Source organism: Hyperolius riggenbachi, chromosome 9 (assembly GCF_040937935.1).
Source record: "Hyperolius riggenbachi isolate aHypRig1 chromosome 9, aHypRig1.pri, whole genome shotgun sequence".
NCBI lineage: Eukaryota > Metazoa > Chordata > Amphibia > Anura > Hyperoliidae > Hyperolius > Hyperolius riggenbachi.
The window spans coordinates 35,899,555-35,923,553 of NC_090654.1; the positions used below are offsets into that span (position 1 = coordinate 35,899,555).

General features: G+C 46.2%; 1 protein-coding gene across 4 annotated transcripts in view; it reads right to left on the bottom strand.

Annotated features, from left to right (window-relative positions):
- Positions 1-23,999, bottom strand: part of PBXIP1 (PBX homeobox interacting protein 1) — a 93,153-nt gene that overhangs the window by 39,504 nt on the left and 29,650 nt on the right. For all 4 annotated transcript variants that reach the window (XM_068252496.1, XM_068252493.1, XM_068252494.1 and 1 more), the window contains exons 2-5: positions 18,889-18,977; positions 11,371-11,443; positions 5,712-5,779; positions 555-681 (exon numbers count right to left, since the gene is read on the bottom strand). In XM_068252496.1, the coding sequence (XP_068108597.1) occupies positions 555-681; positions 5,712-5,779; positions 11,371-11,443; positions 18,889-18,948 (328 nt within the window). In that variant the 5' untranslated portion in view covers positions 18,949-18,977. The remainder of the gene's footprint in view (positions 1-554; positions 682-5,711; positions 5,780-11,370; positions 11,444-18,888; positions 18,978-23,999) is intronic.

Genomic DNA, 23,999 nt, shown 5'->3' on the forward strand with positions numbered 1-23,999 from the left:
GTGACGGGACCTGGGTTCCCGAAGCTGAGGGCAGCGGAAGACGGCGGCGTGGGAGCGATCGGAGCGGATGGGGCTGGAGGAAGCCACAGGTATATATAAAATCTTTTTATTTGACAGCTCTAGTACACTTTAAGAAACTTCAGTTATCTATGCAAAAGAGCTTCTCTGAGCTCTCTGACCAAGTTTGGTTGGTTACAGTGCTGTTTTCTGAAACACTTATCTTAACCCGTCTCTGCTTGTTTGTTTAGGATTTTACGTCAGGGAAGTTTAAAGGGGCTGTTTCATAATTTAAAATACAGAGTGTAGTTTATAAACAGCGAATATTAGAGAATGATGCAATTTTATAAATAAAAACATGAGACTCTTTTCTTTGCTTCTAATGATCTATTATTTATCTGTACTACACATACAATTCTTTATAATCATAAGTTTTTCTCGCTTCAGTGCCACTTTAAGTCTAATGATAGCAATGGCTTGCAAGCAATGATATGTTGTCTACCAGAGAAGAGAGATGGGGAGTTTTGTGCCGCATGCTCACTGTGTAAGACACTCACCCACTCTCCTGCGGAGTCCAGAGGGTGGCTCCTGCTCTTCTCCTGGACTCTCAGCCGTATCTGGGGGGATCTCTAGCTGCTCCTGATGTGGGGGGGCTTCGGTGACAGGTGGAGGAGGCACCGCCCCCTAAGGAACACAACAAATAGGAAATCTCTAATTAGTATGAGCATTACAGGTATTTGTCCACTGCAGTATGGGATTCCACTTGTAATGTGATGTGTAATGAGTTTCGAGAGATAGTATAATGCTACGTACACACTTGCGATAATCTCGCAGAAAAAAAAATGATCAAAGTGTAATGTTGCGTACATATTTATATAAAATAAAAAACACAAACATGGGGTTACAATAGATACAAATATATAATAGTTAACTTGCAAACAAAGTTTATTTGAAATTTGTAATGCAACAATCTTTACAGCCCGCACTACATAGGAAGTACGGAAGCTGGCCAAAATCCAACGCAGGCGCATTGGCCCTTGTAACGATCGTGCTCGGCAGATAACTGTGCACACTATAGTTTTGGAACGATTGTCGTTCAATTTGATCCGTCCTGTTGGATTTTTTTCATCGTGCCAATATCGTTCGTTCGTCGTTGTACTTATTGATCGTTTGGTAAAGTTGTCGGCAGACCGATCGTTAAGCTGCTGTTTCAAATGACCATAGTCACAAGTGTGTACGTACCATTAGTCATAGATTTTCATATACAGTATAGGACTAACTCTGTTTCAGAGTTTTTATTGTTTGAAAAAAAAAAAAAAAAAAGGGGGACCATAAAAAAAAGTGTGTGTGCGCTTGCGTGCGCGTGTGTGTGTGTGTGTGTACATACATACACATATACACACAATCCATAAGCCACACCTAGGTTTAGAGGACAAAGACCAGGGGGAAAAAAATGAATACTAAACCTGGTGCATCCGAGGTGCAGGGGCTTCATGTGGCGACTGGCGATTCCCCCTAAACTGTCCCCCTCCAATCCTAACAGGGGGCCTAGGACATGACCACAGCTGGCAAGAGTGGGAACGCAGGTAACTGTTAGTGGCACCAGGACACTTAATAAGCAGCTTTCACACTGGCTGTGTTCCGGTTTTTCCGATCCAAAGGCTTGTGATTTTCCAAATGCAATTACAGTAAAGTTACAATTGGAATCGTGGGACTGCATTTATACTGAATGTGTTGTCTATTTTCGACACAGGCATTTGTAGTTCTGGTGCATTTTTTTCTGTGTTTCGATCAAGGCCAACACAGTGAAAAAATAGCACGCGTTTTGCGATTTTTGGTGTGAAAGAGCCTATAGGATCTTCTCTTCACTCCCATCCATGTATGCTAATGATCCCCGTTCTCTCCCCCCCCCCCCCCTCCCCCTCCATCCATTCTAGAGATCTCTGTAACAAAGCAACCCCCCTGCCGCCACGGTGTGAGATTTGAACCGGGGATCCAGCTCTGGAATGTGGGGACTGTGAGAAGAATGGAAAGGCTCTATAGGACCCAGAGCCTTCCCTCTCCTTAGGCATCTGTGTTTTGTTTTTATTTCCACTTCAGATTTATTTAAGAAAGGGTTCATTACACAATTTAGAGAATGGCATTCCCGATTTCAAGATTTTATTTGGTCCAAAAGAAAGCGTAGAATATCATACATGTTTATATCACTTGACAAAAAGAAAAGGGGCCTAGCTGCTCCTGACCTTGACAGCTTATGTCTAGACTGTACAAATTATTAGGTACATACTGTATCCCTCCGTTACACTACCCCCTTTCTGTCAGAAATGGGAAAGGGACTTTGGCACATCTCTAGACAGTACAATCTGGCCATCCATGTTCCAACATCTATGGTCTATCAATAGACAATTACCAATAGTACAGTATACGATTATAGCCAGGTGGTATCAAAGTCCCTCGAGATTGCAATATACTCCATAAGTGCAAGTACTAGACCTTGCTGGAGATGTAATGGCGTTGATAATGATCTAGTGTACATGTGGTGGTCGTGCCCTGTTATTAACTCATTTTGGAATAGTATGGAACACCCGCATAAGAAGCGGTCCTCAACTGGATCCGCTTCTGGCTCTGTTTGGAACTTCTGGAACAGTAGTGAACAGTACACATGGTTTCTCCCTATTGTTTCAATTGGGTATCTGCTAGGAGATTAAATGCTAGATTTTTGGTAGGACAAACTACCCCCCCCCCCCCCCCCCCCCGCACACACACACACACACACACACCTTTTTTTCTGAGAAAGAAGGGGAGAGGGAGGGGAGAAAGGGGGAAGAGGGGAAAAGAATGAAGAAGTTCTGAGAGTAAGAATAATGTGTGAATGGATATGTCAAGTCTTTTTTGTGTGTTTTCTTTCCTGTGTATGTGTGAATGGTTTCTTTTTCTTCTCTTCCTCTTTCGGTTTATAGATAAGAATCAGTAATTGCTAAAGGCATACGGACTATGATGCAAACTTGGGCCCCAAGCCACAGGAGCACAGCGATGAAGTGCATCATCTAACAGGCTAGGCATTATACTGAGCTGAAGTCCGAAAAGAAAAGAAAGGGTTGTTTACCGTAAGATTGATCAAAATGTGGAATGTATTGCCATAGGAAGTTGTTATGGCAAAATCTGCATTTAAGGGTGCTTAGATGCTTTTCTTAAATTGAAAGACATCCATGTCCACAATGAATAGGCAATTCCATGCGGTGTTGATCCAGGAATTTTATCAGATTGCCATCTGGAGTCAAGAAGGACTTAGGGCTAATTGGTCCGAGCCTTGTATTTCAACTTCCACGGGATCAAATGAGATATGTGAGGGTGCAGGCTGGTGTTGCAGCTTATTTTCTGGTTGAACTAAATGGATGTATACCGTTTTTTCAACTCAAAGAACTATGTAACTATGTAATAGTAAGTGACAAGACAATATACTCTTGTATAGCGCTGCGGAAGATGTCATCGCTATACAAAAAATAAGTAATACTAAATAATAATAGTACCACCACTACCGACATTGCCCCAAGAGCCGTTGACATGCCCCACCCCCCACTAATACTGCACCACAGGGCCCCTGCAGAGTATTAATGCAGCAAAACTAACTTACCTGTGTGACCAGCGCGCTTTTGTCCTCTCCCGCTGCCCACACTCAGTGACCTGGCAGTACATACATGCTGCTGGATCGTAAAGTACGGGCACTGGGAGATGATGGAAGCACACTTGCAGGAGCACTCCGGCCGGACAGGTGAGTTTGCTTTGCTGCATTAGCCAGGTGACAGTCACCAGCTCTATGCAATACACGTCGCCAGGCATAGACACCATTGCGCCACCTTTTAACCACCCAAAAAATATAAAAATTCAGTCCGATCTGCAATGTCAATTTATGTCAGCCAGAAATTGATAAAAAATTATGCTCGGGCCGCATGTTGGGGCATCAGTCATTGGCAGATTCGATTACAGTGATTGAATCTGCCAAGGAATATAGCCTAGTATATGGGCACCTTAAAAGGGAACCTAAAGTGAAAGTAATGTGGCCAGTGGGCTTCCTCAAGCCCGCTGCAGTCCTCCTGGCCCCACGCCTTTGTTCCGCTCTGCTCCATTCAGCAGCTGTCCCCTCTGAAAACTACATGTGTGGCTAAGGCAGCTGGGAGTATGCTGCGCCTGCACAGTCTGTAAAATATGTGCATGCTTCAAACAGGTACAGGAGCATGATCAAGGGAGTTGCACAGCCCAGCTTTCAGAGAGGATATCTGCTTAACCACTTGAGGACCACAGGCTTACACCCCTCCCCCCCCCCCCCCCCCCCCAGTGACCAGGTTATTTTTTACAATTCAGCGCACTGCAGCTTTAACAGTTTATTATTCGGCCATACAACTTAGCAGCCAAATGAATCTTGCCTCCTTTTCTACTCACCAACAGAGCTTTCTGTTGGTGGGATCTGACAGCTGCTGCGATTATTATTTTTTCCTCCCCCCCTCCCTTGGAGATCCAGCACTAGGATCACCACTCATAGGCATCAGCCCATAAGAGCGATCCCGATTGTGAGCCGCTCCAGGGGACAGCCAAGTGACAGGGCTGTCCCCAGTGCTGTGCTAGATCACAGCACTGTACAAAAGAATATTATTTTTTTTCCTCCTAACAGCCTGCCAGCTCCTATCGCATCGGGCAGGCTGTTTATAGAGCGGAGCTCCGTAACTCAGCAGGGATGCGCGTGCCTCTCCGCCTACAGGACCTGATGCCAATCGGCGTTAGGCTGTTCTGTAGCTGCCACCCTCCCACAGCCAATCGGCGTTAGGCAGTAGGGAGGGGGTTAATGGAGCAGAGCGGAACAACGGCAAGGGACCAGGAGGATTACAGGTGGCTGGAAGAAACCCCAGGTATGTTTAACTGGGCACATTACTTTCACTTTAGTGACCCTTGAAGGGTGTGATATTGATTGGTCGATAATTGAACAATCATACCACTTCCTTGTAATATGATAGCTGACCTACACAATCTGTTCTTAGTATTCAAAATCTGCTGGCCCTAATATGACTTGGAGGTGATAAAAATGGGGCGTGGGGGGGGGGGGGGGGGGTTTGGGGGAGTCCCCATGTTCTTCTGGCACTCGTGGAGGACACAACTTCCCAGAGGACAACTTCCCAGACAATAAGCTTGTCCCGAGAAGGTGAAACAATATTGTGGCCATAGAGTGCATTGTTCCCTCAAGCCCTTCTGGACACCGCTGGTTCTTCCTCCCATGACCACACCTGTGTCTTCTGATAAAGGCAAGGGTTTTCCCTACACTTCCTCTTGGCCAACAGGCTAATAGGCCAGAATAAAATTACCACAGCACCATAGTATGTGAGGGATAGGTGTGAGGGTGAGTAGGGCTGTGACTGAGCTGTGCTGGAGAAAATATGACAAACCAGAGGCACCCTGTAACACAAGATTTCCATCTTACCAAAGGTAGTAAACATACACAGCCGCCGCTCACAATGCAAACATCACAAATGCCGCGACCACACTTAAGCCTGCGCTCCCCACAACACGAACAGGTCTAGTGTGTGTGCGCACAGCCTTTCAACAGTGGTGTTGTTCACACTGTAGGTAGCGGTTGCGGTGTGTGCTCATGCAGGCTTTGGGCAGCGGCCTTCGCGGTACTTTCAGTGGCAGTACAGAATTTCCTTGTTAATCCTATTACTTACCTTAATTTCTTGTACTTCTGCAGGAACATCTTTTCCCGCACTTGCTGGAATCGGAGCAGCTTCAGCACCTGAAATAAAACCAGTTTATTTGGGTTACGCCAAAACTGAATAATGGCAATAGGAGTGGGGAAAACAGAATGTGTCTAAACTGACCACTTTACAGAACCCAAATCTGGACCATTATAGTTTACGGGGAAACCAATCCTCTTAAAGTGGACCAGAAGGAAAACAGAGAAATGCACCCTGTATGTATTTAGAGTTTACCCAGTGTAATTCCCCCTCATCCATGCACTAATCACATGTGTAATTTGATTTCTCAGCTGAGTCAGCTTACTGCCTTGGCAGCGCAGCTAATTTGTAAACACAGGATGTTAACGCTATGTCTGCTTCCATGAAAGCAGGAAGTAGACACACTGCAGATTTATGGCAGGATTTGTATCAGTTGAAATGTTTTTCTTTAAAGGTTATTATGCTGCTGTTTATCTTTTAGAGCAGAGAGGAAGTTGTGAGTTCAGGTCTGCTGTAACATTAAGGAATATGTGGAAAAATAGAAAAATGTTAAGCAACTTCACTGGCCTGGAAAAGTACACACATAATACGTAATGAGAGCTGGCAGAAGTATGCAGCCCAGAGGCTAGAGAGCAGCAACTTCCATGAAAGGAATGTCACACAAGTATCCTGCATTAGGACAGAATTCCATGAAACGGGCTGTGCACACGCGCTACAAGGGAAGAGAAGGAGCAGGGAGGCCATCCGTTATGGATGCCCGATATATAGCCTGACACCTTGTAAAGGATAAACCGTCTCCGAGACCTAGAGCACTGGCATACCATCCAATGACATCACCCGTCACCAGCAGCTTATTCCCAGATTAAAAACCTATTCTGAGAGATCACGAAAACAGCCAGGTCTGACCTCATTGTAAGAAACCGCTCGCTGCCTGGTTGTTGCTGATAGTATAGCTACAGTAGGGTCACATCCTGTACAAGCAGGCAAGCGGGACTCAAACAAAATCCAGCTGAATACCTATTTTGTGTCAATTCAGTCCCTCTAGATCACTGATGGCTAACCTTGACACTCCAGCTGTGGTGGAACTACAAGTCCCATGAAGCATTGCAATATTCTGACAGCTCTAAGCATAACTCGGGTAGGCAGAGGCACGATGGGATTTGTAGTTTTGTCACAGCTGGAGTGCCGAGGTTAGCCATCACTGCTCTAGATTGTGAGCCTTCAGGCAGGGCCATCCTCCTTGTGTCTCCTACCTGTTCACGTACCTCCATTACCGTGCACCCATCCTATGGATCTGAGTGAACTCAACTTGAAATCTCCATGCTCCCATCCAGTGACTAAGCATTACCTTGTATTCATACTGTGCTGCATGATCTGTTTTTTCTTGTATTCATGTATTGTCATTTTGCTGTATGTCACCCCTAAATATTGTCTGTAACCGAAACTAATGCCCTGCGTAATGTTGGCGCTTTATAAATACAATAAATAAATAATAAATACAAATTCAGAAGGGGCCAGGAAGTGGTTAATTTACCCCATTTTACATACATTTAAAGGACAACTGTATGAAGTAGTTATGGCAAATTCTACCAGCTATCTGCACTTACTGCGGAACTGAAAACAACAACAACAACAACAAAAAAAAAAAGTTTCACTTACCTGTGGCCTATGCCAGCCCCCTGTAGCCATCCTGTCACGCGCCGGTCCTACACGGTCCTCAGTTCTCCTGCTGCCAGATAGTTTCAGTTGACTTGTAAGTCAATGGGCCACTGCACCTGCGCAGCCCTGCCAAACGTATCCTTATTCACATTCCCATCTGCAATAGCATCCTGCGCTGGATGCTATTGCGGACGGGAACGCAGGAAAGCTACACATAACCAGAGCTGCGCAGGCGCAGTGGCCCTTCGGTGGAACCGAAACTAGCTGGCGGCGGGGGAACAGGAAACATGGAGGACCGGCGCGGGACAGGATGGCTGCAGGGGGCTGGCAGTAGCCCCAGGTAAGTGAAAGCAATTATAAGCTAAATCAGAGCTCCCTAAACGTTTTCGGTCAAAGGCCCAGTCAACGTACTTCAGACTGCTGGGAGGCCGGGCGGGAAAAACATAAAATGTTGAAAAACGTTACATTGAATCTAGGTATTAATTCCCAAAAAATCATGCCTGGGGGAGAACTCCCAGCAGCAGCCAATTAGTCATGCGTCGCCCGAAGAACATCTTTTGTGCACCGGACAGTGAAGAACGTCTTTTGTCCAGTTGGACAGCAGTGTCACCTGATGCAGAATTGGATTGGCAGCTAGCGAATGACTGCTTGCTGGCTTCTATAGTACGTGGATGGGCGATGCCAGCACTGCTATTCTATATTCGAGCAGCTGATATTTGAAGGTACAGCGGGCTGCATCTATAAGTTATACATTTCGTTTTTGGGGGTGGGGCATCAATTCTAAAAGGAAAAAAAGAAACAAGCGGAGAAAAACTGCGTTTGTGTTTTTGGGGGGTTTGTTGTTGCTATTCTGAAAACTTTTACCAGATGAGGTAGTAGTGCAAAAACATTACAAACAATCTGTTTGGGAAGTGAGGCTACGGTCACATCATGAAACTCCGATGGCCGTGCATTCGGAACGCAGCACGTACGAACGTATGCCAACTGCGTTTGTATGCGTTGCGTGGCTGATCCCATTCACTGAAAGTGAATGGGTCAGCCACGCGCATTTTGGTAAAAAAAAAAAAAAAAAAAAAAAAAAAAAAAAGCGTGCAGCATGCGTTCCCGGACCACACTGGTCCGGAACGCATGCAGCGTGAACATCAGACAGTGCAGTCTATGCACTTTCTGATGTCCTGCGTGTCGGGCTCCTGCACGCATTGCCAAAATCCGGACAACAACGCGTTCAGTGTGAACGGGGCCTGAGGTAGAGTGTTGCCATTCTCACCTCCCTGATCCTGGCTGATGAGGCTGCATTGGGTTTCAGGGATCACTGCAGGGTAAAGGCCACACAGCAGAGTCGAGCAGCTCACATGTGGATGTGAAGAGGCATGACAGCACCTGGCAGGAGGCAGCAAACACCCAGATGATTTCCAACAGCCATAATCTTTACTCTGCATCGATCCCGTACCCCCAGCGCAGAATTATCAACCTGGATCAGCAAGGTGAGAACGGCAACCCTTTCCCCCTCCTGCTTCCCACTGGTCGTCCACCTGATTTAAAAACAGGCTGCCCGGACTGCTTGTTTACCTACGGATGTCATGCCCGAGAGTACATCGGCACCAATGGGGTGAGGAATCAGACAGGATGGCTTCTCCTATTGGCTGGCTCCTTTGCTTCTTGAAGTTTAGCGCATAGCTGAGATACCAACAGCTCAGAGCTGGTCTTAAAAACAGACCATTTTTACTTATTTTACAGACTGCTTTAGGCTACTTTCACACCAAGACGTTGCGTTTTAGGGGACGTTATGGTCGCATAACGTGCCCCTAATGCAACGCCTGGTGCTCTTGGATGTGGACGTCAGAGTGAGCCGTGTTGTGCAGCTCACTCTGGCGTCCGTGATGCGTACTCTTGGACGCATGCGGCGTCACATAGTCCCGCCAGCCAATCGCCGCATGGATCGGCGCTCCAGGAAGTAAACACTGCACGTCACTGAGTGCAGTGAATATTAATTAGTCATGTGCCTGGCCGAGGAGGAGGAGGGAAGACCTCCTCCTCCAACATTACTGAGCATGTGCGCACAGACTAACGCGGCTTAGCCGCGCATAATGAACAGCATGCAGCACTTTCAACTTACGTGCTGCGTTACACTGTAATGCACCGTGGGCACTGGAACAGCCACTGGCGTAATAGGGGATGCGACCCCTGCCGTCGCGGGGGGGCCCGGGGCCCCCCTAGGGCCCGCTCGGGGACTTTTTGGGGGCAGGAGGGGTCGCAGCATAAGAGGAGAGCTGTGGCCGCAGATCGGTGGGGAGGGGGGAAATTCCCCCCTCCCCCACCTCCCTCACCTCGGGCACTCCTCTCAGCGCTCCCCTCCTGCAAGCAATCATTGGTGGTGCTCGTGGCAGCCGCGGCGGCGGCAGGGAAGCTGAGCGCATACCTCCTTCTGGCCGGTGTAATGTCCGATTGTGCTGCCCGGAAGCTCCCTTCCACACTGATTAGCACGCATGCTCAGTGTGAAGTTAATGATGCTGCTGGAGATAATATAATAAATATCTCCGCTTCCACAGATCCTACACTCACCAAATTTTCAGGGTAGGGAGAGGATCCCCCGAACGACCTCTATGCCAAATTGCAGCCCCCGAGCCCCGCTGGTTCAGGCGATAGGTTTCTCTAATCTATCGCCTGAACCAGCGGGGCTCGGGGGCTGCAATTTGGCATAGAGGTAGTCCGGGGGTTCCCCTCCCTACCCTGAAAATTTGGGGATTGTAGGATGTGAAAAAGCGGAGATATTTAGTATTTTACCATCAGCAGCATAATTAAATAGGAACTGTGGCCGCACAGTCTCCTACTGCGCATGCGGGGCAGCGCAAATCCACAGGCAGCGTAATCAGACACAACACCGGTCTCCGATCACTAAGTGCTTTATGGAACTTCCTGTGTAAACAGGAAGTTCTATGAAGCACTTAGTGATCGGAGACCTCCGGCCAGAAGGAGGTATGTGCCACGAGCACCACCAATGATTGCAGGAGGGGAGCGCTGAGAGGAGTGCCCGAGTTGAGGGAGGGGGGGGGGGGGAATTTCCCCCCTCCCCACCGATCTGCGGCCACAGCTCTCCTCATATACTGCGACCCCTCCCGCCCCCAAAAAGTCCCTGAGCGGGCCCTGGAGGGAAGGGGGGCGGAGGTTTTTTTTTGCAGGGGGGCCCGGGGCTTTCTAGGTACGCCCCTGTGAAGAGCCCATTGATTAATCATTGCTGTGAGTTGGGATGCGTTACAGGCTGCACTAACGTGCGCCTGTAACGTCCCACTGTGAAAGCAGCCTTAAAGGGAATGTCCAAGCAAAATAAAAAAATTAGTTTCACTTACCTGGGGCTTCTACCAGCCCCATGCAGCCATCCTGTGCCCTCGTAGTCACTTACTGCTGCTCCAATCCCCCGCTGGCAGCTTGCCGACCTCGGAGGTCGGCGGGACGCATTGCGTACATTTTTACGCATTCCCGCTAGAGCAGGAACATTAACACACACATTTTTACGCATTACTGGTTCAATGCGTAAAAATGTACGCATTGAACCAGTAACGCGTAAAAATGTATGTGTTAATGTTCCTGCACTAGCGGGAATGTGTAAAAATGTACGCAATGCGGCCCGCCGACCTCCGAGGTCGGCAAGCTGCCAGCGGGGGACCGAAGCAGCAGTGAGTGACTACGAGGGCACAGGATGGCTGCATGGGGCTGGTAGAAGCTCCAGGTAAGTTAAACTCATTTTTTTATTTTGCTTGAACCTTCCCTTTAATCTTTCAAAATGTACATTTACTGTAAGTAGGATTTTACCAGGCTAGTTAGTAGTTTATCTCACTGGTTGGTAATTTTACTTTTTCATACGGTAACATGCTTAGAAAATTAGATGTTCAGTAAAGTCAGCGAGTTTTTTTGCATTACCGAATGCAGTAATGCTTTGAGAATTGAGGCCAAAGTGTGCTGGGACTTTCAACTTTCTTACAGAAAATATTACCTTTAGGTTGGATGTCTTCATGGCTTGGCGATGACTCCTTATTTTCAGCCCCTACCGTCTCCACAAGGAGCCCCTGTGAATTACACAACACCCAGTTACCAGTGAGTTCACAATTCCAGCCTACAATTACACTAAACAGAGATATGCAGCTCAGTGATCACTTGTTTGCGGAGAAACAAGTGTCACTCCTGTGCGATTCTGTCTGCAGCCTGCAGTCATGTGATCTTGCCTCCTGTCTGCGGCGTGCCGTCATGTGATCTTACATTCTGCCTGCAGCGTGCCGTCATGTGATCTTACATTCTGCCTGCAGTCATGTGATCTTAAATTTTGTCTGCAGCATGCCGTCATGTGATCTTACATTCTGCCTGCAGCGTGCCATCATGTGATCTTACATTCTCTCTGCAGCGTGCAGTCATGTGATCTAACATCCTGTCTGCAGCGTGCCGTCATGTGATCATACATTCTGTCTGCAGCGTGCAGTCATGTGATCATACAGTCTGTCTGCAGCGCGTTGTCATGTGATCTTACAACCTGTCTGCAGCGTGTGGTCATGTGATCGTACATTCTGTCTGCAGCGCGTTGTCATGTGATCTTACATCCTGTCAGCAGCACGTTGTCATGTGATCTTTACATCCTGTCAGCAGCGTGCGGTCATGTGATCTATTACATCCTGTCAGCAGCGTGCTGTCATGTGATCGATTACATCCTGTCAGCAGCGTGCTGTCATGTGATCGATTACATCCTGTCAGCAGCATGCTGTCATGTGATCGATTACATCCTGTCAGCAGCGTGCTGTCATGTGATCTTACAGCAGTAATTGTTATTTATTGTATTTATAAAGCGCCAACATATTACACAGCGCTGAACATTAGTTTAGGTTACAGACAATATTTAGGGGTGACATACATACAGCAAAATGACAATACATGAATACAAGAAAGACCAGATCACACAGCACAGTATGAGTACAAGGTAATGCTTAGTCAGTCACTGGAGGGGAGCATGGAGATTAAGCAAGTTAGGTTCACTCAGATGCATAGCATGGGTTCACAGTAAAGGTGGCCATACACTGGTCGATTTGCCATCAGATTCGAACAGATAGATCCCTCTCTGATTGAATCTGATCAGAGAGGGATCGTATGGCCACCTTTACTGCAAACAGATTGTGAACCGATTTCAGCCTGAAACCGTTCACAATTGGTGGTGGTGGTGGTGCTGCCGCCGCCACTCCCCGCCCCGCATACATTACCTGTTCCGCCGGCGCGAGTCCCGCTGACACCGCTGCTCCGTCTCCGTGCTGGTCTGGTTTCCGGAATGTTTCACTTCTTCCTGCCCGGCAGGAAGTTTAAACAGTAGAGGGCGCTCTACTGTTTAAACTTACTGCCGGGCAGGAAGAAGTGAAGCATGCCGAAGACCAGACCAGCGCGGAGACGGAGCAGCGGTGACAGTGGGACTCGCGCCGGCGGAACAGGTAATGTATTGCAGCTGTATTGCGTCGGTCATTCAAACGCAGCTATCGACGCACTCCCGACCCGCTGGCACTCGAAAAAAATCTTCCGCACGGATGGATCGACGGGAACGATGGATTTTGGACGGAAATCCATCGTTCAGTCAGCGGTGTGCGCGGCGAGTTCACAGCCGTTTCGATCACTGTGATCAAAACAGCTGTATATCGGCGTGAAAATCGTTAGGTGTATGGGCCCCTTAATGGAGGTGCATGATCAGGTAGTACACAAAAGGAGGAGGACCCTGCCCAAAGGCTTACAATCTAGAGGACCTGACAAACTTTGGCCACCTGCAGGCAGAAGTGATAGATCTGATATATTCAGGGATATGGTTTCATAATTATTTTTCTAATTTTTATTAATAAAAATATATTAAAAGATGCATACTCCCTCCAAGATAAAAAAAAAATATTAATTCCAATAAATAATCACTACTAAGCAATAATAACAACGACACCTCTACCTGCAACTTTTCTAGGGCTGTGGAGTCGGTCCAAAAATCCACCGACTCCGACTCCTCAGTTTAGGATTCCACCGACTCCGACTCCTCTAATTTGCATATTACAATTTTGTTGATTAAAAGTATGTAACATGAAATTCGTCTCTTAACTGCCAATGCTTAGGAATTTCACAAGACAACTGAAGTGAGAAGGATATGGAGACTGCCATATTTATTCCCTTTAGACTAAAACTAGTCCTTGGTAAGAGTACTTGTAAAAGGTACAAACCGGAACAAAGAACATCTATCAGGCCCTAGGCAATGTAAGTGTGGGTACATGTAAGAATGATGTGCAGGTACTCTGCAGGGGAATGAGGAGATTCTTCCTCTATTACACATTCTTCATGCACAATCTGAACAAGGTTTATGGGTGACAGACAACACCTCTGTGTTCAATGTGCACAGCATTCTCAGTGGATTCCCTGCAGCTCTGTGGGGAGTGCATATGTAGAGTATAGTACTACTGTGTAACAAAGTAAACCTGAGACAGATGAAATTAAAGTTTTATACATACCTGGGGCTTCCTCCAGCCGCCTTCAGGATAATCAGTCCCTCGTTGTCCTCCTCCACCACCTGGATCTTCTGCTTTGAGTCCAGGTACTTGAGCCAGTCGGGCGTAGTGCGCATGCACACACTCCGCCACCAGGAGCATACTACACCTGTGCAGCACTATTGCGCAGGTGCAGAATGTTCCTGGCTGTGGGATCGGCACGTGGCTGGACTCTGCTGACTGGCTGAATTACCAGGACTCATAGCAGAAGATCCGGGTGGTGGAGGACACCGAGGGACTGATTAGCCTGAAGGGGGCTGGAGGAAGCCCCATGTATGTATAAAGCTTTACTTTTCATCCGTCTCAGGTACCCTTTAATTTGTAGTCACCAAACCAAATTTTAACAACATATCAAATTATTTGATTTCATCAGCAAAGGGAGTGCATACATTTGCATAAATCAGCATCAGTGCAGAATTATTTCCATCTCATTGACCATCTCTATTAGTGACACAGCTACACATCAGGCTTTATTCTTACAGCATAGATGTTATTTAGTATATATAAGAGATTCCTGTGTACACATCATATATACAGTCACAATCAGATGTGTATATCTGACCTTAAAAATATGGGGACTGCTTTATTGAAGCAGCACAAGTAACTAATTTTAAATGGTTTATTTCATTTTTGTGGACTAAGCACAGCTATTACTGTATATATACTGTATATATACATTATTTTTAATGACTATTCTCTGAGAAATAGAACATTTTATCATATTTTCTATTTTAATTACAGTTACAAATTCATTAGGAGTCGGAGTCGGTGCATTTTTTTCCGACTCCGACTCCAGGCACCCAAAATTGCCAGACTCCACAGCCCTGATACTTTTCATCCTCTAGAAGTTACAATTTCTCATCATAGTTCTTGGCAGTGACCTCAAGAAAAAAAAATATTGAAGAATCCCATAGTGGTAGTGGGGAAGGGGTTCTTATAATGGGCTTGGCAGATGTCTTACTCTGCAGTCTCAGAAGGGTGGAAGAAGCAACTCTGGGGATTATTTTTCCACCTCCAAACACAGAAATACCTCTGGTGGCTGGAGTGCCTCTTTAACAGATAAAGCTGTTTATGTGCTGTGACTCTGGAAGTTTCTCAGATTGGTTCTGGCAGACGCAGCACATAGGGTTATCTTACTCCTGGTTATAAATAGCCCACATTAGTCAGCGTATAACTGATGCCGGGAGCCAAGAGCGAGAGACACAAATACACCGCTAATATGAACACATGGCAGAGCGCACAGGCCGGAATGACATCAGCAGCAGTCATAGAGGCACAGTGCGGGATCAGGGACCCTAAAATCACAGCTTGGAATCTCCCACACACCGTACATTTCGGTTTGTTTGGCACCAGGCGTGATTTGGGTGCAAAGATTAATTAGGACACAGTTCTCCTGCTCTGCAGCTACCTCTAAACTTCCCTGCAATTACAGTAGACTCTCGTTATACTAAACTCTGATATAGTAAACTTCTGGTTATATAGTAGACCCAGCCTCCAGGTCTGGACCATGCGCCAATATGAATATACTTTACTATGATGAATCTTGATATAGTAAACTTCTTGGCCAGGTCCCTTTACTATAAAGGGATTCTTCCTCCCATTTCACGTTGGTTTGGCAATGCCCGTTTACTTCCTTGTACTCGCTGCTAGATGGATCGGGAAACGTTCAGCGATGTGGCCTGACCAACGAGCATTTCCTGATCCATCTTTCTACCCACGGGAACACGCGGCGCCACGCAATTGCACACAACGGGCACAAACAAGAGGACAAAATGATCGCGGCACTCTATGCGGGAGTTTCGCACATGTACCCATGATGCAAGATCGCAGAAACAATCGCTCGTCATGCGAAAAAAAAAGAAAAAAAAAAGAAAAAAAAAAGAAAATAGTCTGTCACAAAAAAAAAAAAAAAAACTGCAACGTGGGTATATAGCTAAGGCTCCAATTCACTTGAGTAAGACTTCCTGCCACTGCTTGAGCAGAATGCTAGCATCACACACACTTTCCCCTATGCCTGGACTCCTCTGTCCCACCATCAACTGGTTATGATGCCCAAGCAGCGAGAATAGGGATCAGTAAACATGTGCAGCGCCAGAATTGGCAGGAATATGGTCTGTGGTGTCAAATTAGGTAAAGCAGAGTTACAGCCAGGATCCTAAGATCACAACATGACTTCACAGTGCCCTTTAAAGAGAATCTGTACTCTCAAATTCTTACAATAAAAAGCATAACATTCTATTCATTAGGTTCTCCTGGGCCCCTCTTTGCCGTTTCCGCAGCTCCCTGCCTCGATCCTGGCTTTTAATCGCCAGTTTTAGGCAGTGTTTACAAACAAAAAACATGGCCGCTAACCAGGAAGTGATGTTTGTGTATATATCATGTTACAGTATGCTACAAGTTTTTATTACATTGAGAATTATCTGCACTCCAATCTGGGATTCTCACAGTTCTTAGCATGAGACGGGCAGCTCACTTCCCCCTCAGAGAGCTCTGTGTGAGTAGTAAACAAAGCAAACAGAGCCTGGAGGGGGCGTGTATAACTTCTCTCTATCACAGTAGAGGCAGCGCATTCCTCCCTGGCTCGACAAAGCTTGACAAAGAAAAGAAGATTAGATATATTACATAGACAGTGCAACTAGAAAAGGCTGCAGTAATCCAGACCACATTAGAACAGGTATAGGAACTTATAGGATACAAGAAATAAGGCTGAACATTTTGTTACAGAGTCTCTTTAAGAACGGAAGAGCGATACGGACATGCAGCTTCCAATCGAGGCATAATTTATGTCATGCGGTAAGAATGACCTCTCTCAAGTCTATGTGATCAGCAGAAACCAGAATCAAATTTGTGAGATAATGCGCCCTATTGGCTGTAAGTCAACGAAGGCAGGAGACGAGGGGAGGAGCCACGCAGCTGTTGGAACTGCAACAGCTGCCATTACTCTGTGGTTGCTGAATACAACATAAAACATAATCTACCAAATGTTTTCTTCCTGGATGGCGAAACAGAGAGACAAGCAACACATTTTACTGAGACAGAGTCAAGGTGCCCACTAACGGTCTAATTTCTAGCGAAAAATCGTTCGAGTGATCAGAAATTCTGATAGGATTGGTTGTAAATAATCTCTGTTGATGGGCACAATGGATTATGAACGATTATAAAAACAGTCTTCCGATTGTATTTTCGTCTAACCAAAATTTGGATTTTCTTGTTGGTTGTGATACATAGAAAGCAAAGATTGGTTTGTTGATGGTGTAGTGAACGATTTCACTTCCGATCAGAATTTCTGATCGATTGAACGATTTTTCGCTAGAAACTATAAGAAAAGGACCCGTGACTGTATAATGTACACTAGAGGTCCGCTTTAAACAATGCTTCAGTTCAAGTTTATATTACATGCCTAGTGATAAACTCTGTGATTGCATTCATTTCCCATTATACTCCATCACTGTGGAAGCATTGTGTTTTTTTTTTTTTTTTTTCTCTCTACAGGATGCAGAATTCACATGGCCTGGTTCTATGCTCAGAGCTAAACACATCACAACTTGATTTACTAATCAGCTGCCAAATAATTAATCATTAGCCTTCCAAACTTGATTAGTCCTCTGGGAAGTTAAAGGACAACTGAAGTGAGGGGGATATGGAGGCTGCCAAATTTAATTTCCTTTTAAGCAATACCTGTTGCCTGGCAGTCCTGCTGATCTGCTGCCTCTAATACTTTTAGCCATAGACTCTGAACAGGCATGCAGCAGATCAGGCGTTTCTGACATTTGTTATATCCGACAAGATTAGCTGCATGCTTGTTTCTGGTGTCATTCAGACACTACTGCAGCCAAATAGATCAACAGGCTGCCAGGCAACTGGTATTGTTTAAAGGGAAATAAATATGCCAGCCCCGATATCCCTCATTACAGTTGTCCTTGAAGGGACTGCAGATTTCTCCCACATCGCGAAAACATACTGGAAATTAAATTGGTCCACCCCAAAACTGGCTTTAAAGCTATGACATGGACTTTAATCGTATAGAAGTTTAAATATATAGGACTTTGGCAGGAATAAGAATGTAATGCTGGGAATACACGGCTCGATTCTGAGTCATTTAGATGTCTCGATAATTTCCGACACGTCCGATCTCCCGCCCGATTGTTTTGCCGCTCGATTATGCATTGAGGACAATGGAAAAAAAGAAAAACGAGCGGAAGATAAGAGAATCGCCTGCAGAATCGAGCCGCAAAATTCGAGCCGTGTATGCCCACCACAAGATCCTGTGAGCAACAGTAACAAACAGGACTATCCACTCTGTAAAGTGCTGCAGAAGAGGTCAGTGCTATATAAATATAATAATAATAATATGGTAGGACATTACACTATGAGTATGGTAGGATTAGATTGTGAGCTCCTATGAGGACAGTCAGTGACATGGCTATGTACTCTGTACAGTGCTGCATATGTCACTGTTATTATTTGTTTATAACAGTGACATGTGCAGCACTGTACAGAGTACATAGCCATGTTGACTGTCCTCAGATGAGCTCACAATCTAATCCTTCCATAGTCATAGTCTAATGTCCTACCATATTATTATTATTATTTGTTTATAATACGGTAAGACATTACACTAGGACTATGGAAGGATTAGATTGTGAGCTCCTATGAGGACAGTCAGTGACATGGCTATGTACTCTGTACAGTGCTGCAAAAGAGGTCAGTGTTGTATAAATGCATAGAAATCTGCAGCATGCCATTGAAGTGCGATGTGCACAGCAAGCCATGCTACAGATAGGTAGCGTTTACCCATGCAGCTCACATGTGGGGAAACGCTGCGAATCTGTAGCTAGTGGAAACGGCCCCAAAGCAGTGAAGGGTTATGTTATATACACAGCACTTTTGCATTGAGTTTTATTGCTTCCTTCTCTTTCCAGGAGAAATACTAGAGTAAAATATGACCGATAATGCAGTCTTACCTCAGTGTTGGGGATGACCCAGTTGTTTTCTGTATCACGGTTGTCCGCAGCCTCAGCCATGTTCCAGCTGGCCTGGAAGCTGGACTAACCTGGGAAGAGACAGAACAGGTTACAATGGGCGGGTGAGTGTGACAGTGGGGAAGGTTGCAGCTGTCACTAGAACAAGCTCCTCCCCCTTCATTTGTTTACCGCATGTGTGGCATGCAAATGTACACCAGTAAGCAGGCTGCAGTGCTTATGAATGGGACACAGTGTGCAACACAGAACAGCTGCTTCACAGCCAGCCAAACTTCAACTAACACCGTTTTAGCAATCCAATTCCCAGAAAGACCCACAAGAAAATATTATACAGGTTTAGGTCAGAGCTCTACCGCCTGCTGTGTATTTTACATGCACAAGACCAGCTTCATAACATCAATGTGAGCTCACATTTTTTTCCTTCCATAGTTACATACAGTAGTAGTTTGGTTGAAATACATTTGTACACCTACCTTTGTGGATGCCTGAGCCAATCATTCAACAGTCTTGTCCAAAACTTGCAAAACAGAGCCTGCCATGCTGCATTTCCATGCATCCCAGCATTACAGTAGTACCCAAATTGATTTAACTTTTCTCCTGTTTTTTTCTCACAGGAGAGGGTTTCACACCTTATTGATGAATCCCCTCTCAATGTAAATCTGAAGAGAAAAAAAGTGCCCCAAATAGGTTCTTATCTCAGTAAAGGAACGCCTCTGAATAATCAACAGGCTTCACCGGTCCCCTCACTTCCAGTGACACAGAGCTGGGAGCCCCTGAACCTCTCTGTCAAGGACCTTGCTGAAGAGTGCATGTGGGCACACTGCCATCCATGATGAGCGTTGACACACAGAGTCGAACAGGCTAGGCTTTTTCCGTGCTACTGCGCAGGCGTCCTGACCAGTGCGGCAGCACTCATTCACGGGTGGGAGCCCAGCACTGGATTGGTGGTCTCGATGAGGATGTGGGAAGCCTCTAAGATCCAGAGGCTTCCCTCTACATAGGTCATTTTCAGACTTTTGCTTGTTTTTAACCACATAATCCACCACTGCAGTATATCTACGTCCTCTGTGACTTCATCTAAGCCACGAGTCAGTAGATATACGTCTTGTAGCAGAAGCAGTGCAGGACTGGGCTTGCTCCTGTGCACATTTCTGTCACTATCTGATGCAGGACTAATTGGTGAACGGGAATATATGTTTCCTGAGCTAATGAGATTGATATTTACCATTAAAAATACATTTATTTTCTCAGTTCATAGTGAAACATACACTCTGTAGCATTACTTCAGAATCAAATATCCTCACCATAACTTGTGACAAAAACATAATCTCAGTTTTGTGATAAGCGGTAAGAATAGCCAAACAAAATGTTTTTTTATCTACAGTAGATTTTTTTTTTATTTTTAAACTGGAATTGGTAAAACTGAGAAAATGTTTTTTTTTCTATTTTTTTCCCTTGTTTTCCCATTAAAATTCATACAAGTCTCAGTTCAAGGGAAAAAATGTCATACAATGAAAGCCTAGTTTGCCCTGAAAAAAAAACAATATATATTTCATTTCTGCGTCATAAATAGGGATAAAATTATAAAGGGAACCTTAAGGGCCTGCTCATACTTGCTGCGTTTGTAGAACGCGTATAAATTCAAAGAAACGCAAGTTGAAAAACGCATGCGTTTTTCTTGCGTTTGAATGCGTTTTCTATTGCGTTTTGCACAAAAACGTGACCCAGGGGAAAAAAAAGAATTATGGGAACCGCAGAGGAAAACGGACGCTAAAAACGCAATAGTACGCGTTTTTGATACGCGTCCATAGACTTTCATTGCGTCTGTTTCTATGCGTATCGCACAGAACTGCGTGCAGCAATGCGGATGAGAAACGTATGCGTCTCATACGCATACATGTGAACTAGCCCATTCAAAAGCATTAGGAGCCGTTTCTATGCGTTTTTGGTACCAGTACGCGTTCCCTGAAAACGGCTAGGAACGCATATAGTCTGAACAGGCCCTAACTGAGAGGGATATGGATGTTTCCTTTTAACCTCCTTGCCGGTTACCCCGAGCTCAGCTCGGGGTAACCTGCGCAGGAGGATTTCTCAGGCCCCGCTGGGCCGATTTGCATATTTTTTTTTTTTGTTACAAGCAGCTAGCACTTTGATAGCTGCTTGTAACTTCCGATCGCCGCCGATCCACCACAATCCGCCGCGCCGGGCCGCCTCCCCCCCCCCCCCCCAGACCCCTGCGCAGCTTGGCCAATCAGGGCCAGGCAGCGCTGAGGGGTGGATCGGGATTCCCCATGACGTCCCGACGTCGATAACGTCATGCGCCCCGTCGCCATGTCGACCGGGGAAGCCCAGCAGGAAATCCCGTTCTGAACAGGATTTCCTGCTTACTCCGATCGCCGGAAGCGATCGGAGTGGCTGCAGAGCTGCCGCTGCTCAGCGGCTATCATGTAGCGAGCCCTGGGCTCGCTACATGATTTAAAAATAAAATTTAAAAAAAAGTGCTGCGCTGCCTCCTTGCCGGGGGAATTAGACCGGCAAGGAGGTTAAACAATACCAGTTGCTTGTCAGTCCTGCTGATCTCTTTGCTGCAGTAGTGACTAAATTATACACCTGAAACAAGCATGCAGCTAATCCAGTCTGATTTCAGTCAGAGCACCTGATCTGCATGCTTGTTGAGGGACTGTGGCTAAAAGTATAAGGGCCCGTTTCCACTAGTGCGACGCGATTTCGCCGGCATTCCGACGCTTGTAAAAACGCATGCGGGTGCGTTTCCGCATGCGTTTTACCCGCGATTTCGCGTGCGATTTCGCATGGCAGGGTGCCATGCGAAATTAACCATGACACTGCCAGGGCAAAATAACATTGAGAAGGGTGCGAAATCGCACGTGAAATCGCGGGTAAAAACGCATGTAACAAACGCATGCGTTTTTACTATTAAATACATTAGCGGCGATTCGCACGGATTCCCGACGCAGGCGAATTCTGCGGGTCCCGCCGTGCAGATTTGGCCCGCCGCCAAATCGCTCCCGCACGCCGCACAGGTGGAAACAGCCCCATCCACTAACATTAACTATGCGAATCCGCATGCAGTGCCCGCATGCGGATTCGCCCTAGTGGAAACGAGCCCTTAGAGACACAGGATCAGCAGGAGAGTCAGACAACTGGTATTATTCTAAAAGGAAAAAATCCATATCCTTCTCAGTTTAGGTTCCCTTTAAATAAGGACATAGCTAAACTGTCAAAGCTGCTCTGGTCCATAAGTGGGAAACGAGGTCTGCCTGCGAAGTGGTTAAAATTACAGGTTTACTTTGACCTCCAAAGCAAGGGGAAAAAAAAAAAAACTCAAAATAAGTTTGATAGTACTTTTTATCCATTTAGAATTTTCTCAATTGTTAGGTAAAAATGGATCTACCTCAACCTCAAGGTTTTTACTGATGACAAATTGACAATAACAGGAAACGCAGACAAAAGGTCACCATCTGGCGTAGACAGTGGAGTATTTGCATGATGGCTTAACACTTCGTGCGCTGAGTGTTCTGTATCCTCTTATCTTTCGAAAGCGCTGACAAAACAGGCGCCGTGTAAAAGAACAACGGTCGGGCAGATCTGAGTGCAGCAGCGAATGAGCAGTCTGTCCTCTAGGTCTGGCACCGCAGCCAATGAGTAGATTTTCCACTGTGACCCGACAGAAATAAGGGAGACGGAATATCTTTGCTGTGATGAATCATGGGAGCGATCCTGTCTCTTCTCACCCACCAACTGCACCAAGTGCTCTGCCACTTGTAGAATGATTCCACCAGCAATGCCAAACACACACTGCACCTGTTACCCCCGAGCATCCAGCCGTTATTGCCTGCCTGGAACCCGCCACAGCTGTGAAGGTGACTTAGGGCTGGAACCCACAGGAGTGCTTTTGGCAGCGTTTTGGCAGCACTGCGATACGCTAGCAGTTTGCCAAAACGCTGGGCTAATGTTAATGGATGGGGCAACTTCCACAGGAGCGTTTGCGTTTCCCAGAAACGCAAACGCAGGACCTGCAGCATTTTGGGAGCGTTAGCGCTTCAATGCAAAGTATTGAAACGCTAGCAGAAACGCTCAGCAAAACCTAAACTGAGCGGTTTTGCTAGCGTTTTGTGGTTAAGCACACTGTAACAAAATGAAAAATAATTCACAGGACCAATCAGGATAAAAACGCAAAACGCAAAACGCTAGGCACCCGCTGGGGAAAAAAATACAATGTTGCAAAACACGACCAAAAACTCGCATGAATCCGCTTGCAAACCGCTCAGACAAAACGCTAGCGGTTGTGTTTTGCGTTTGCGGTTTTCAGTGGGTTCCAGGCCTTAGAGAGGAATGTTGAGTACTGGCCAGATGACATTCTGGCAGGAGGCATCAGGCTAAGGGCTAGTGTACACGGACATTTGACTTCAGGCTATGTATAGGCCAGGCATGGGCAAGCTTGGCCCTCCAGCTGTTAAAGAGACACTGAAGCGAAAAAAAAATGATGATATTATGATTTGTATGTGTAGCACAGCTAAGAAATAAAACATTAAGATCAGATACATCAGTGTAATTGTTTCCAGTACAGGAAGAGTTGAGAAACTCCAGTTGTTATCTCTATGCAAACAAACCATTAAGCTCTCTGACTAAAGGTAGCCATACACTGGTCGATTTGCCATCAGATTCGACCAACTGACAGATCCCTATCTGATCGAATGGCTACCTTTACTGCAAACAGATTGTGAACCGATTTCAGCCTGAAACCGTTCACAATCTGTTGTGGTGGTGGTGCTGCCGCCGCTCCCCCCGCCCGCATGCATTACCTGCTCCGCCGGCGCGACTCCAGTCCCCAGGTCACCGCTGCTCCGTCTCCGCTCTGGTCTCCGGCCCCGGCATGCTTTACTTCTTCCTGCCCGGCAGGAAGTTTAAACAGTAGAGCGCCCTCTACTGTTTAAACTTCCTGCCGGGCAGGAGGAACTGAAGCATGCCGGAGACCAGCGCGGACACGGAGCAGCGGTGACCGGGCGTAGACGCGCCGGCGGAGCAGGTAATGTATGCGGCTCTATTGCGTCGGTCGTCGGGTACTCAAACGC